A 13673-nucleotide genomic window follows, 5' to 3' on the forward strand; every position below is an offset into this window, starting at 1 on the left:
GGTTAGGTTAATTGAAATCAACTTATCAAAATTAAAATACCCACACAATAAAGTGATCATTCAAATATTTTCAAATTGTTGATGTCTGTGGAATAGTGCGTGCGATGTCTACAATAGGGTATCACTGATATTACTACTTTGGTGTGTACTATTTTGGACATAACTGGAGGCACCAGTTTCTTCATCTGGCCCTACATGAAGTAAACTTGACAGGTACCATTACCCGAAAACATCCTCGGGACATTAATTCTCAGATATTAAATGTTTCACAACAAATGTTTCTATGAAGATATTTATTCTAATGGCAGTTCTTACTAGGTTACGCGAAAAGAATCAGAAGACTACTCTGATGGTGGCAAAGAAGAAAAGGCTCACTCTGGTGTGTTGGTTGCTATGGTCCCTGAATTTCCATTTAAAACAAAGTGCAACACCGACCAATTCCCCGATTCAAACGTGCCATTTATTGATGCACACTGCCATATAGACTACTTGTTAGTAAGGGATCAGAAATACGGTAGCTTTTCGTCATATGTGGAGAGCAAAGACTTTCCCAATAACTTTTCAGGATGTGTTGCAAATTTCTGTGACCCTCCTGCGTGGGGTGAATATCAAATGTACGATGACATTTTAAAGGAGGATGGTGTGTGGGCCGCATTCGGTCTGCATCCTCACAATGCTAAAATGTGGTGTCCCCAAATAGAGAGAGATCTGATAAGAGCCGCCTCCCACCCCAAGTGCGTGGCTTGGGGTGAGATGGGGTTGGATTACGGTAAGGGTTACACTAAAGCAAGTCCTGATGTTATAGAAATGCAGAAAGATGCGTTTATGGCACAGATAAAACAGGCGCTCAAGTTGAATAAACCGTTTGTTATTCACGCACGTGGGGCTGAAATGGACGCTTTTGAAATCATGAAGGTAAATATCATTCCCCTCCCCTCCCCAAACTAGTTGCTAGTAGTTGGTGACGTTACTTAATGGTTATTAAAACTCACGACCTTCAACGGAGTCTTGCGGACAAGTTTTCAAGAATTCATAGACTTTCTAGCATTCATGTTTGTAGGCGCCGTTAGGGCTCTCCCGGAAACTAATTGTCATCATCCTATCTTAGGATTCCTATTAGACAATAGTATGTCGCACAGCACTTGTTTCAATAGCAGAAGTAGTCACCAGTTCGCCAGAATTACGTATACGAGTGAGATATCAAAAATCGGCAATAAAAATCTTTTCAGATAAATGCTAGTGAAGACCTCATCAGGAAGACCTCATCAGGATCTCGACAGAGATACTTAAATCGGTCTTTTATCTGGTGGGGTGCTTTTTCTACCTAGTCTGCACGCCAATCATATCTATATAGTTAATCGACAACTTCTGCATGTATTATCTTATTTATTAAACATGAGCGTCGCCCTTCAAACTCTCAATCAGTTCATTTTCATTTCTTATAAATATAAGGCGCACTGCAGCTTCTGACAATTTTCTTGCCATTTCACCCTCGCTTGTAATCATAGATTTACTAGTTAATCTTTGATAAATCACGTAATGCATAAATTCACCATCCTGAGAATTCAGCCACGTTTCTCCATTGATGAGCTTCCTTTCTTGACGATTTCCCGCCATAATATACACAGATGTGTAATATGTCCAACATCACAAACCGCCACATCTATATGCTGAGCAGTTAATATCGAGCTGATGTGTGTATAATGATTAAATTTGAATGTATGTTGCTGGGAAGTATATGAGGTTGCTTAGTTACGCTGGCGGGAACGCGCGCATGCACGTGCGAAATGGTCGATAATTACTGCCCAGTGTACACCGACAATACATTAAATTACTTTGACGGACATCGTGATTAGCACTCCTCACTTCAGGCTAACTCTACACTACACTACATTACAGTTTAACCAAATAATTGGAACACGTTTTAGCACTTACCTGAAATGATTTCATTTGCCGGTTTTATCACAGATTTTCGAACTCTGAATAACTCTTCAAAATGTAAGCGAAATGTCAATCTGGCGTCCTGGTGACTACCCCTGCTACCGAAACAAGCGCTTTGCGACCTTCATATAGAATGATCGGAGTTAATTTCTTGAAAAACCTTATTATCAAAAAGATTTAAGTACTACAAAGTATTCATATGAATTCTTAAAAAATTTGCCTTTGAAAACTTCGATAACCATTTATATAAGGGTCGCCAACTACTAGAAAAGGGGGATAAAGAATGGTTTTTGTCTTTTACTGGTAATTGATATAGATAGTTATGATTTTTACCTTAATAGATCATCAGTTTTCCGTTATTTTGTATCTTATTTGGATATTTTATTTGTTCCAACTGTCATGTACACGTATTTCCAGACTAAAGCACCCAAAGATCACAAAATTCATTTCCATTGCTACAGTGGATCATGGAAAACTGCGGAGAAAATGATGGAACATTTCCCCAACATGTATATCGGTGTGACAGGTAAGCAGAAATTTGTCTCATAACGTGGTAATCAATTCCTATCTTAACTTATAACTACCGAACAAGTTTGGTGTGTTCGGTCAATTGATTAAAGTCATCGTTTATTAATCAAACGCAACCATCTAAAGATGTAGGGGTGGATTAAATTAACGTATCATATATAAATTAATACACTACTGTTGCAGGTTTGGTAACGTTCAATTCAGCTACCAATGTTACCGATGTCGCCCGAAAAGTTCCATTAGAAAGGCTGCTTATTGAAACAGATGCACCCTATATGAGACCAAAGAACGCTAACCTCGTCGACAGAAACTCGCCCCGGTCAGCAAGCCCGTCAATGGGGATATGGGTTGCAGCTAGGATAGCCGAAATCAGAAAAATTACATTAGACATTGTCTTAATTCAAGTTAGGAAAAATGTTGCTAATATGTATGGTATTTGAGGATAATATAGTCCGGGCTTATAAGAACAATTTATTATGGATAAACCTAATTATTACTAATTTGTTAAAGAATTAGCCCTCTTTTCATATTCAACTTATATTTCTTTTAGGACATCAAATTATACTACAGAAAGAACATTAAACGTGGTAATGTAACGCGCGTTCGGTAACTCCGTATTGCTATATAAAGAGTCTTATCGTATTCAAATTCCGGATTGCGCGTAATGCGCGCAGCGCATGGACGCCTGGACGGTCCTGGCTTTAGTTTGACTGACGATGTTGAGGCAGTAGTCAACATGGTACATTAGAGTTTGCAGAAAATTTGCACGGTTTACAAAATGAGTGTATCTTATTTCCTAGATAAAATTTCTTGCTATTATGATCCTTGATACACCAGCTGTTATAATATTAGTTTTTGCGAGAGTAAGCTTCGAACTCCCTACCTCCTGGTTGCGGGTCCGGGAGAGCACCCTTACACCACATTAGTGCCACATAAACTTGCGACACTCGAAAAAGTACTTTTGCGACACTCTGAAAAAAAAGTGTGATACTCTGAAATAATGTGGCACTCTAATGTGACACTATGTGGCACTTTGGTTCTGGTGTCAAACTCTTGCAATCACGAATAAATATCGTTTACACTTCTAGGACAACTTCTAAGTATGATAGATGCTGGTATACCTGCTAATTGAGGTGTAGTTTTTGTAATTGTATAACTCAATAATCATTATTACAACATTGTTCAAAGATTTATGGAATAATTTAAGGATTTAATTTCAAATAAGTGAGGCATGCCAAAAGGATCCCAAGAGTTAATACGGTTTCAAAGTTCAAAAGTTTTGGATAAGGTTGAGTAGGACTAGAATTTCTTAAGGTAAAAACGTTGTATCAAAATCAGATCTATTTCAAAGTCTACGTTGATCTTCAGGTGTGCTGCTTAAATAAAAGTGCCATTACCATCTTTAAGGAAATCATTGCTATAGTTTAAGGGGGGGGGCCAATGGATATTTTTTTGTGAAACTTGATTTCGAGATAGCAGTTGACCAACAAACTAAGACCAGTGACCGAACTTTTGAGGGGGTCCCGGACCCCAACCGCCAAACGGTGCCCGCGGGGCAGCCACGCCCATATTTGGTCCAAATTAGGCCCAATTTAGCCAAATACTCTGAACATGCCCAAAACCCAAATTTTAGGTGCTCTACTTGTAGCTAGTGGTCTCCTGAACTCGTATATGAAATTTCATCAAGATTGGACAAAAAATGACTGAGTTATGAGCCAAAAACCATATGCCCATATTTGGGCATACGCACCAAATTTGGTAGATTTCGTCCCATAAATTGGTCAAATATCAATATTTTTCACTGAAACTTACTTTATATGAAAGGTAAGCCTAAACTACATATTCTCTGTAAGTTATAGCTTTATATCTGTTTAAATGTGGATACTAAGGCGAAAAGACCACAAAAAATGAACTAAATTGCCCATATCTTGGTTCGCGATATTCGCGGAATTGATCTCATTAAAATTGTAACAACTCAATCAGTTTTCAAAATTTTTCCATGAAATTTTCGGAATCGACTCGAAATCGCATTTCCACCTTAGTTTGAGAACAGATTTTTGATTAAGGCCTCAAAAAAAATTTGGCGGCCAAATTCTGAATTTCTCCGGGAAAATTTTGGAATTTGGCCGCCAAATTTTTTTGGAGGCCTAAATCAAAAATCTGTTCTCAAACTAAGGTGGAAATGCGATTTCGAGTCGATTCCGAAAATTTCATGGACAAATTCTGAAAACTGATTGAGTTGTTACAATTTTAATGAGATCAATTCCGCGAATATCGCGAACCAAGATATGGGCAATTTAGTTCATTTTTTGTGGTCTTTTCGCCTTAGTATCCACATTTAAACAGATATAAAGCTATAACTTACAGAGAATATGTAGTTTAGGCTTACCTTTCATATAAAGTAAGTTTCAGTGAAAAATATTGATATTTGACCAATTTATGGGACGAAATCTACCAAATTTGGTGCGTATGCCCAAATATGGGCATATGGTTTTTGGCTCATAACTCAGTCATTTTTTGTCCAATCTTGATGAAATTTCATATACGAGTTCAGGAGACCACTAGCTACAAGTAGAGCACCTAAAATTTGGGTTTTGGGCATGTTCAGAGTATTTGGCTAAATTGGGCCTAATTTGGACCAAATATGGGCGTGGCTGCCCCGCGGGCACCGTTTGGCGGTTGGGGTCCGGGACCCCCTCAAAAGTTCGGTCACTGGTCTTAGTGTGTTGGTCAACTGCTATCTCGAAATCAAGTTTCACAAAAAAATATCCATTGGCCCCCCCCCTTAAGTCAGGGTCTTTAATGTTTTTAAAAAATGAATAGTTCCTTTGGTGGCATGGTTTTGTCTTAGTTTAAATTGAAGTGCTGTCTTATGTGCCTTTTCACATAAAACTAAATAGCCTTTTGCTAGTCAAACGAGTGACCGATTTTGTCTATTTAACTTCCGCAACGTTTGTAGTTTGTATTTATAAATACTATGTTCTTCAAATTAAAATTCTTTGTGTCTATAGTGGTAAAAGTGAGTGATAAAATCAGATGTAAACGTTTCGGAACAAGTTCATATGTTTAGATGAATTAAACAAATTTTGTTTAAGAAAATTGTTAAAGCACATTTTTAAAGCAAATTATTACAATTGTTGGGTGAAATTGTGTCAGCAGATTACATTTTGTTTCTCCTTAGATACTGTTTCATTTGTGTAATAAGTTCATAATTTCTATAAAAGTATCTCAAACTATTCCCACACTATAATAAGCCATATAAGCTAAGCTAAGATAATCTCATTGCATAATTTAATAATTTTAACACCAGTTTAGGGTATACCTAGTACATACTACAAAGAGTATAGTACAGTGCAAAATAATAATGTTACGAACGTCTCACTCAAATTCTAAATCTTAAAGTGGCACTTATTCAATATTATACAGGTGGGGGGAATTACGTTTTTCCTGAAAAATGAAAGTTCTAGCTTCTCCGAGATATGAAGTTTGTACATTAAATGTGATCAGGTGATTGGGTTGAGGCTAGATCCGCATTACTTCTTAATGTACAGCTATGATTTACAGAATTGACATGTGAACTCTACCCTATATCTAGCTCATTTCTGGGTCAATTAAATTCTACTGGTGGATCACATCACTAATTATACGTCACATCACTAATTATACGTCATATGATCTGACCCCTAATAATGGAGGGCCCCCCTTTGTCGGCCTCCCCGCATTACAGGAATCGTGCAGAGCCCAATTACGGTGCCGAAATTGGATAATCATTAAGTACCCAATTAATTTTGATAACGAGATAACTAATTAAATAATTAATTAATTTTGCTAACGAGATAAACAAATTGCTTGATAACTTTGTTATTTTAAATCCGTTTTGCACCATCTTTCAGATTATATTCCGGATTAAATAACCTATTGCAATATGTTACAAGCAATGGAGTCTCTAACATGTTCACCAACACCAGTATAAGCAATTCGATTTTGATTGGGTGTGGCCCCAAAAATCGAGTTTTTACATTTTGTTGAAGGAATCCTTGAACAAGTAGGTACAGTATGCCATCTGCAAAGCAACAACGCTCAATTACAAAACACGGCGCTGGTATAATAAGAGCCTACGTATGGGTACTGACTTTTGGCCCCCCTGTATCACATAATGTATGATAGTGTCGCAAGTCCCGCATACTGCAGTGGCACATATATAATACTAATAGTAATAATCTCATGATATGTGTTCGTTCCGTGTAATTTCCGAGAGGCTTAATCAAGAAAACGGTAAGAGTAATTCGATCGGTTTTTTCGGTATAATTTCGACAGAACTCTGAGAAAACCAAATGATTAAGGATTTTTAAATTGATCATTTTTTTTATCCGCGTACTCTCCCTCTCAAATCTCGCTCTTTTCCCCCATAACAGATTTGCTATATAATTAGGTATTTTGGATCAAGATTGCCTATCAAGTATTACTACTAGGTACGTAAGGGACAAGGGGTACTCAGAATCAAATCGCAGTTGTTTCTCTTGATTTAATAAGTGACTTTATACTTTCGCATTGGTTTGATTACTGAAAGTGAAATGTAATGCCTGTTTTCGAATATAATAAAAGGCGGGTTTATACTTTTGTATTTCGTCTACATTACTGACGTCCCGGCCGTAGGCACGGGTTCGAGTTACACTAGTATTACATATTATAATTGTGCCACAACACATTCAAGTGCCGCATTAAGTGCCACATGTTACATACATATGTTAGTGCCGCGGGTGCCACATGCGAGTGCCACATGTTTCATATGTTAGTGCCGCAAGTGCCACATGTAAGTGCCGCAAGTGCCACATGATAGTGCCACAAGTGCCACATGTTACATATGTTAGTGTCGCAAGTGCCACATGTGAGTGCCGCAAGTGCCACATGTTACATATGTTAGTGTCGCAAGTGCCACATGTGAGTGCCGCAAGTGCCACATGTTACATATGTTAGTGTCGCAAGTGCCACATGTGAGTGCCGCAAGTGCCACATGTTACATATGTTAGTGTCGCAAGTGCCACATGTGAGTGCCGCAAGTGCCACATGTTACATATGTTAGTGTCGCAAGTGCCACATGTGAGTGCCGCAAGTGCCACATGATAGTGCCACAAGTGTCACAGTGCCACATTTACGTAATAAGGTCGGCTCATCAATCGGGTCAAGTGCAGATCGCTCAACAAAACCTTAAAACCAAAGCAATGCGTGCATTTTTTGGCCTGAAAAGGGTTGTCATGCGTTCAAAGTTATCTTTTAAAGCACTCCTTACACTGTTCGACTCTCTCATCAAGCCCATTTTATTATATGGTGCTCCAATATGGACACCCACTAGTACGATCAACAAATCTCTCTGCAAAACGATTAACTCGACAGATGCAACCGCTACTAACTTACTTTAAAAAATCAGCGCCTCTCTGCAAGAAAGAGTGCATATTTCATTCCTAAAATGGGCATTGGGAGTCCATCGTAAAGCATCAAATGTTGGTGTATGGGGAGAAACAGGGAGAATTCCTCTGATTTATCAATCAATTCGCTTAACATTAAATTACTTCAAAAGGCTAAATACAAAATCAAAGTCGAATTCGTTTGTTACTGCAGCCGTAAAAGAACAAAAATCACTAAACTTACCTTGGTATCGATACATAAAACCACTCCTTGAACTAGATGAAATTTACAAACTAGATCACGTAACCGCGCACCGAATTCTCAATACAAATGCAGCCAACAAAGCCAAGCCCAACCCTGTAAGTGATCACAAATTTTTAAAAGACTCCCTCAAAAATCAGTCAAATTTCAGTCAATGTATCAAACCACTATGCAGCAAAAAGTATAGAATTCCTAACATCATCGAAGCTCTAACCAATCAATTCAAAAAATGTTGGGAATATCAGAAATCTACTTCTTCCAAACTCTCATTCTATCACTCAATCAAACACACCTTTAAACGAGAGCCCTACTTACACTTATGCAAAGGCTTCTCTCGTCGTTATAGCACCACAAAACTTAGAATCAGCGCCCATGATCTCCATATTGAAAAAGGCAGATACTCCAACACACCCCGTGAGCAAAGACTATGTGCGTGGTGTCAATCAAGTATGGGCGTTGAGACAATCGAAGACGAGTCACATGTTCTTTACATATGTGACTTGTATTCAAAACAGAGGTCGAAATTAGTCAAAAATCTCTCTCAAATGCCACTCATTGAAATAAGCACTGAAATCACCGACTCAAGCAATATCAATGAAACAAATCTCAAAGTCCATCTTATGGAAATTTTGTCTCCTAACTCAACTGTAATTCCTCAAAATCACCAGAGCCTCCATATTCACTGCCACCGTTCACTTAATATTCAACCAAACACCCCACAGTATATTCAATTTCAAAAAAGGCGCTCCTATGCTGTCAATTGTGTGTGCACTTATTTCCTTCGCTGCTCCGAAGAGCGAAATAGCTTCACCGAAGATATGCGTCAACGTAATTCAAATGCACGAAACTTAAACAATTTTACTATCAATTTGGTGAGAACCTCGCGAATTAGTCATAATTAAGATTTAAGGATAACCCTGGCCCTGACTTCAAGGAAAGATGAATGTTTTCATTAATCTCTGTACAATTATGACGGTCCATGATAATGGATCTATAATTTAATTTTAATCCTGTGTAATCCTGTTAATCCTGTGTAATCCTGTGTAATCCTATCACTATCAGGGTACAGGTAGCAATTATGAACCGTAAAGAAAAGTGGATTCCAGGAAAACTGTAAAACATAAAAGATTTTTTCTTTTTTTTTCTTTTTCTTTTTCTTTTCTTTTCTTTTTTTCTTTTTTTTTCATAAAAGATTTTTGACTTGCATTGGGGGGGGGGGGGGTGGTCAGGCCATGATTTCCATTCTTTTTGAGTCTAAGATGTATCGTTAAATTTCAGTAAATAGTTGTGCAGTTTACTTAACTGTTTCTGCACAATTACTTAACAGTACAATAAACAGTAACCACTCGAAGAATTTAATAACCATTAAGAACAAGTCAAAAGTTTGTTGATAATTACCTTTTGCCGATCGTTTTATGGTGGCCGAAATCCATTTTCCAGAAGAATATTAAATTTTAAAAGTAGGTCGTAGTATCATCAATCACCTTTGTGCACACATTACTAATAAGTATAAATATAATATTGATCACATCTCTTCGGTAAGAGTAAGAGTCTAGTATAATCACCTTAAGAATATATAAAGAGTGCCTTCACCTTCACATATTGAAAATATTCATGTAGAAAAAAAGTAGTTCAATCCTTGTCAAAGCACTTTGCTTATTTATTGTCCATGTTGTTGAGACATCTCAGTCCAAAGCAACTGGTGATCCTTCTCCAGTACCCTCAGTGTTACTGTTGTTGAGACATCTCAGTCCACAGCAGCTGGTGATCCTTCTCCAGTACCCTCAGTGTTACTGTTGTTGAGACATCTCAGTCCACAGCAGCTGGTGATCCTTCTCCAGTACCCTCAATGTTACTGTTGTTGAGACATCTCAGTCCACAGCAGCTGGTGATCCCTCTCCAGTACCCTCAGTGTTACTGTTGTTGAGACATCTCAGAGTCAGTCCACAGCGGCTTCACCCTCAAAATCGACTTTTAAAACTTCATACATTTTCCGTCAAAATAAGTCTTATATTATGATTAAAACATCCCCCAACCTCCCAGCACCCCCCCCCCCCCACTTAACCTCCCCCTCTTCCTTGTGCTTTCTTCTTCTGCAGCTGAATTATGAACGCTCGGCTCTCTCTCTAATAGACAAACTTTAAAGAAGTTTCGGTGGTCTTTAGTTCTATAGTTATAGAAGGGAACCAAGTCCGTGGTTCTGTCTTCTATGTTGTTGATGGAACGAACTGAGTAATCTAAAATTGAAAATGTAATCTTTTTAATGATATTCGCATGCCTCAGTTACCACAGTTGCCATGGTAACCAGTTGAGTTGGAACTTTATATGCGCATGTCTCAGTTTTAAATAAAACTGGGATCAGTAGATTATTATTTTAACGTAAGTTTTATTTTCATCAAAATTATAAGGATGGATCTAAGTTTGGTTTTTGTAAACAATTAATATAAAACATCGAAAATTTCCACAATCTTAGATGCAGACAAGACCAGTAAAATTACATTATTCATTAATTCAGCTAGTAGTAGTAAAGTCCGGATCACCAAATTTCCCCGACCAAGTGTTTTTATACTCATGTTTATGATTAGGATTTAATAATTTAAATTGTTTAATATTTTCTACGTGCTCTGCACATGGGTACTGGAAGAGCAAACAATCGTCCTCGTATAAGTTGAGCAGGCCGTCCAACTGTTCCGTTGACAGGGTGGAGTAGTAGCTGTAGAACATCGTCATATTCAGGGCAGGGGTCTGGTTTGTCATCCATCTCTCACTGTTCGTCTGTAGAGATTATTGGGTACATTTTCTCATAATAATTATTACATGAGAAATGGCCTAAGCCTGAAATCTATCCGTTTAATTTCTTTTGTTTACTTACGACGAGTCTTAGGTTGCCGGTTAGGTTGAACATATTTTTCAGATCACAGTCAAATCTTTCTACTTTTAGCAGAAAATCGTACCTGAAATGTTTAATTGTATCAACACTGCTACTTGCTATCGAAAGAAAACCATCATTGTTGTTAGCGATCACATAGTTTTTTTATGGTATATTCTCCAAAAGTTACATATCTTTTCAAATTATGTTGCTTACTGAGTTGAACCACATGGACCACATCTCTGACTAGCTGGTATGACGTGATTGTCCCTCCAACCGGCAATTATTGCGTCCGCAATTTCCTTAAATGTGGGATATGGTGGATATAAATATGGGTTGTGTTCTTCTGGTTCTCCTGATTTTTGCCCTCTGTCATTGATGCTGCATAGTTAATTGCTGCCCAAGAAGCCGTCTTCTTATCAAAATTGATAATCCATTTTATCGGCCGATGATTCATCAGGAAGTTTGTGTAAGCTTGTTCTCTAATGAGGTTCACGCTGCTCAACATCTCTACTTTGTTTCTGTAAAGGAGAGTAGTCTTCTGAATGGATCTCGAACCACCAAAAATCGTTTCTCGTCTTTGGGCGGAGGATCCTTAAGAGAAATCAATGTTATTAAAAAGATTGCAAAGTATTTACCTTATCGGACCTTATTTGGACGGACATTAATTGAACGCTGGAGGCCCTAACGTTCATCTTAATGTCCGTTCAAATAAAGTTTGTTCATTTAAGGTCCGTCCAATTTAAAGTCAGTTGAATTTTTTTTCAAAATTTTTCCACTTCGAACTTTTTGTCCAGAATATGACAAATTTGAGAACTTTATTGTGCCGTAAGTTAACGACGGAAAGGTTCTGATCCTTCGTCTGCTGGAGGCACAGAAAACTCTACTACTATGATGTTTTCAAGGGTCACTTGGGGGCCATCTACTTAGGACGTCCGCCAAAATCGCATATTTTCATAGTTCATACCACCACCCCTTCCCCCTGTCCGGATGTGCCCGAATTTTCAAAACTACCCCCCTCCCGCGGACGTCTGGATTTCCAGCTACTTTTAGTTTTAAGAGTACAAATAAAACCAACTCAAATTAATTGTTATTAAAATTCAAAGAGTTGAAATAGAATTGAAAGAGTTGAAATGGGACTTTTTCGTTAATTCTGCCAAAATTTCCGGACGTCCGGATTTTCAGAAACCCCCCCCCCCCCCCCCACCCCTCCACCTGTCCGGATTTGTCCGAAATTCCAAAACCACCCCTCTCCCTATTTGCCGGACATCCTAAGTAGAGTAGATGGCCCCTTGGCGGAAGAAGTCAATGAAATTATGACACTCAGCAACATAGTTCCTGAGCTAGTCCCCGCCAACATGACAAACTTGTTCCACATTCCAGCCTCTAAATATTACGGTAAATCGTGTTGCCAAGGACATTGTCCGACGTTGTTATAGTTCATATTAGTATTACTCAGGGGAGGTAATTGAACAGTGCTAGGAAAGATCTACGTGATGTTGAGGTTAATTAAAGTTGTCTAAGATAAAACCACTCCACGCCGAACGGCTTGTAAAAGTTAACACTGAAATGCAGGACTGGGGTAGTTTGATGAAAAGAAGGTTTCTTAAAGCTAGAAATCAATAATGCTTTAAAGCAATAAGCATTAAGCATGGACTATTTCATGCACGATTAAAACCCATGGCCATTTGATGAAGATGATATGTGATATTAGATCATGTACACATATTTTAAAATTTTTACTGCTTAACGACTGCTTTTCTTACTTACTGTTAAAAACTAACCCTTTCTTTAAAGTCCTCTAGTTCTCTGAAGCCCCCTGTGAAATTCTCCGGTTTTTTGCTTATTTTCACATTCTTTTTAATATAGCTATCCTGACATGCTTCCTCATCAAAATAGTCCCTGCAGAAATGTGCAAACACGTTTGAGGACGCTGCTTTGTACACTGGACACCATCCCAACAAAGATTTGCTGAAAAATTGAAAATCGAAATCGAAAATGGAAAACTAAATTGAGTTTATAAGACAATCTCAAACAGAAACCCAAAATCGATCATGTTTTGAAACTTTGGTCAGGTGACAGGCTAGTAAAACATGAATTCGATTGTTTAGGGCTCGGGTTAGGGTTAGGGTTGTGGTAAGGGTTATGGATAGCTTTGGGGTTATGGTTAGGGTTAGGGTTGGGATTAGGGTTTATGTAAAACCGTTTTATACGGCTTCAAAACCACAAAAACCAAAGTCACGTGAAATTTTTGGGCGAGCGAATTAGTAAAAGCCCAACTTTCCCTACTATATATAATATATTCAATATCTCTGTTGTAAATGTAATCAGTAGTCAATGACTAGACAGGGTTATTGAAAATTACAAAGAATAAAATGGCGTCTGGACTTGGGACCAGCTCATAGTATATTTTATTAATGCCCTCTGAAAACCATTCTGCTAGCTCAATAAATGTAATAGATTTGTAGTGTTGTAATTAGTTTAAAACAAGGTCAAGAGAAGTAAGTAATAATTAGATTTTCTTACGGAAAGTAAAAAATCTCAAAGATCTCAGAAAGTTTAGATCTGACAGTGATAGTGTTGTTACATTGTGACTGTATCCATTCCAACTTTCGTTCGTTTTCTTCCGCAAACTCTCTGAACAAAATTTTGGTGTGATATTTAGATC

At 37.9% G+C, this 13673-nt stretch overlaps 1 protein-coding gene across 1 annotated transcript; it reads left to right on the top strand.

Annotated features, from left to right (window-relative positions):
* The first annotated feature begins 534 nt into the window (after positions 1 to 534).
* On the top strand, positions 535 to 2909 carry LOC134823192 (putative deoxyribonuclease TATDN2). Its single transcript, XM_063834579.1, has 3 exons — positions 535 to 915; positions 2359 to 2467; positions 2653 to 2909. The coding sequence occupies exons 1-3, from the start codon at positions 613 to 615 to the stop codon at positions 2907 to 2909; spliced, it is 669 nt and encodes a 222-aa protein (XP_063690649.1). The 5' UTR covers positions 535 to 612.
* Positions 2910 to 13673: the final 10764 nt, after the last annotated feature.

This window comes from Bolinopsis microptera, chromosome 1 (assembly GCF_026151205.1).
Source record: "Bolinopsis microptera isolate Bmic1 chromosome 1, MBARI_Bmic_1.0, whole genome shotgun sequence".
Classification (NCBI taxonomy): Eukaryota; Metazoa; Ctenophora; class Tentaculata; order Lobata; family Bolinopsidae; genus Bolinopsis; species Bolinopsis microptera.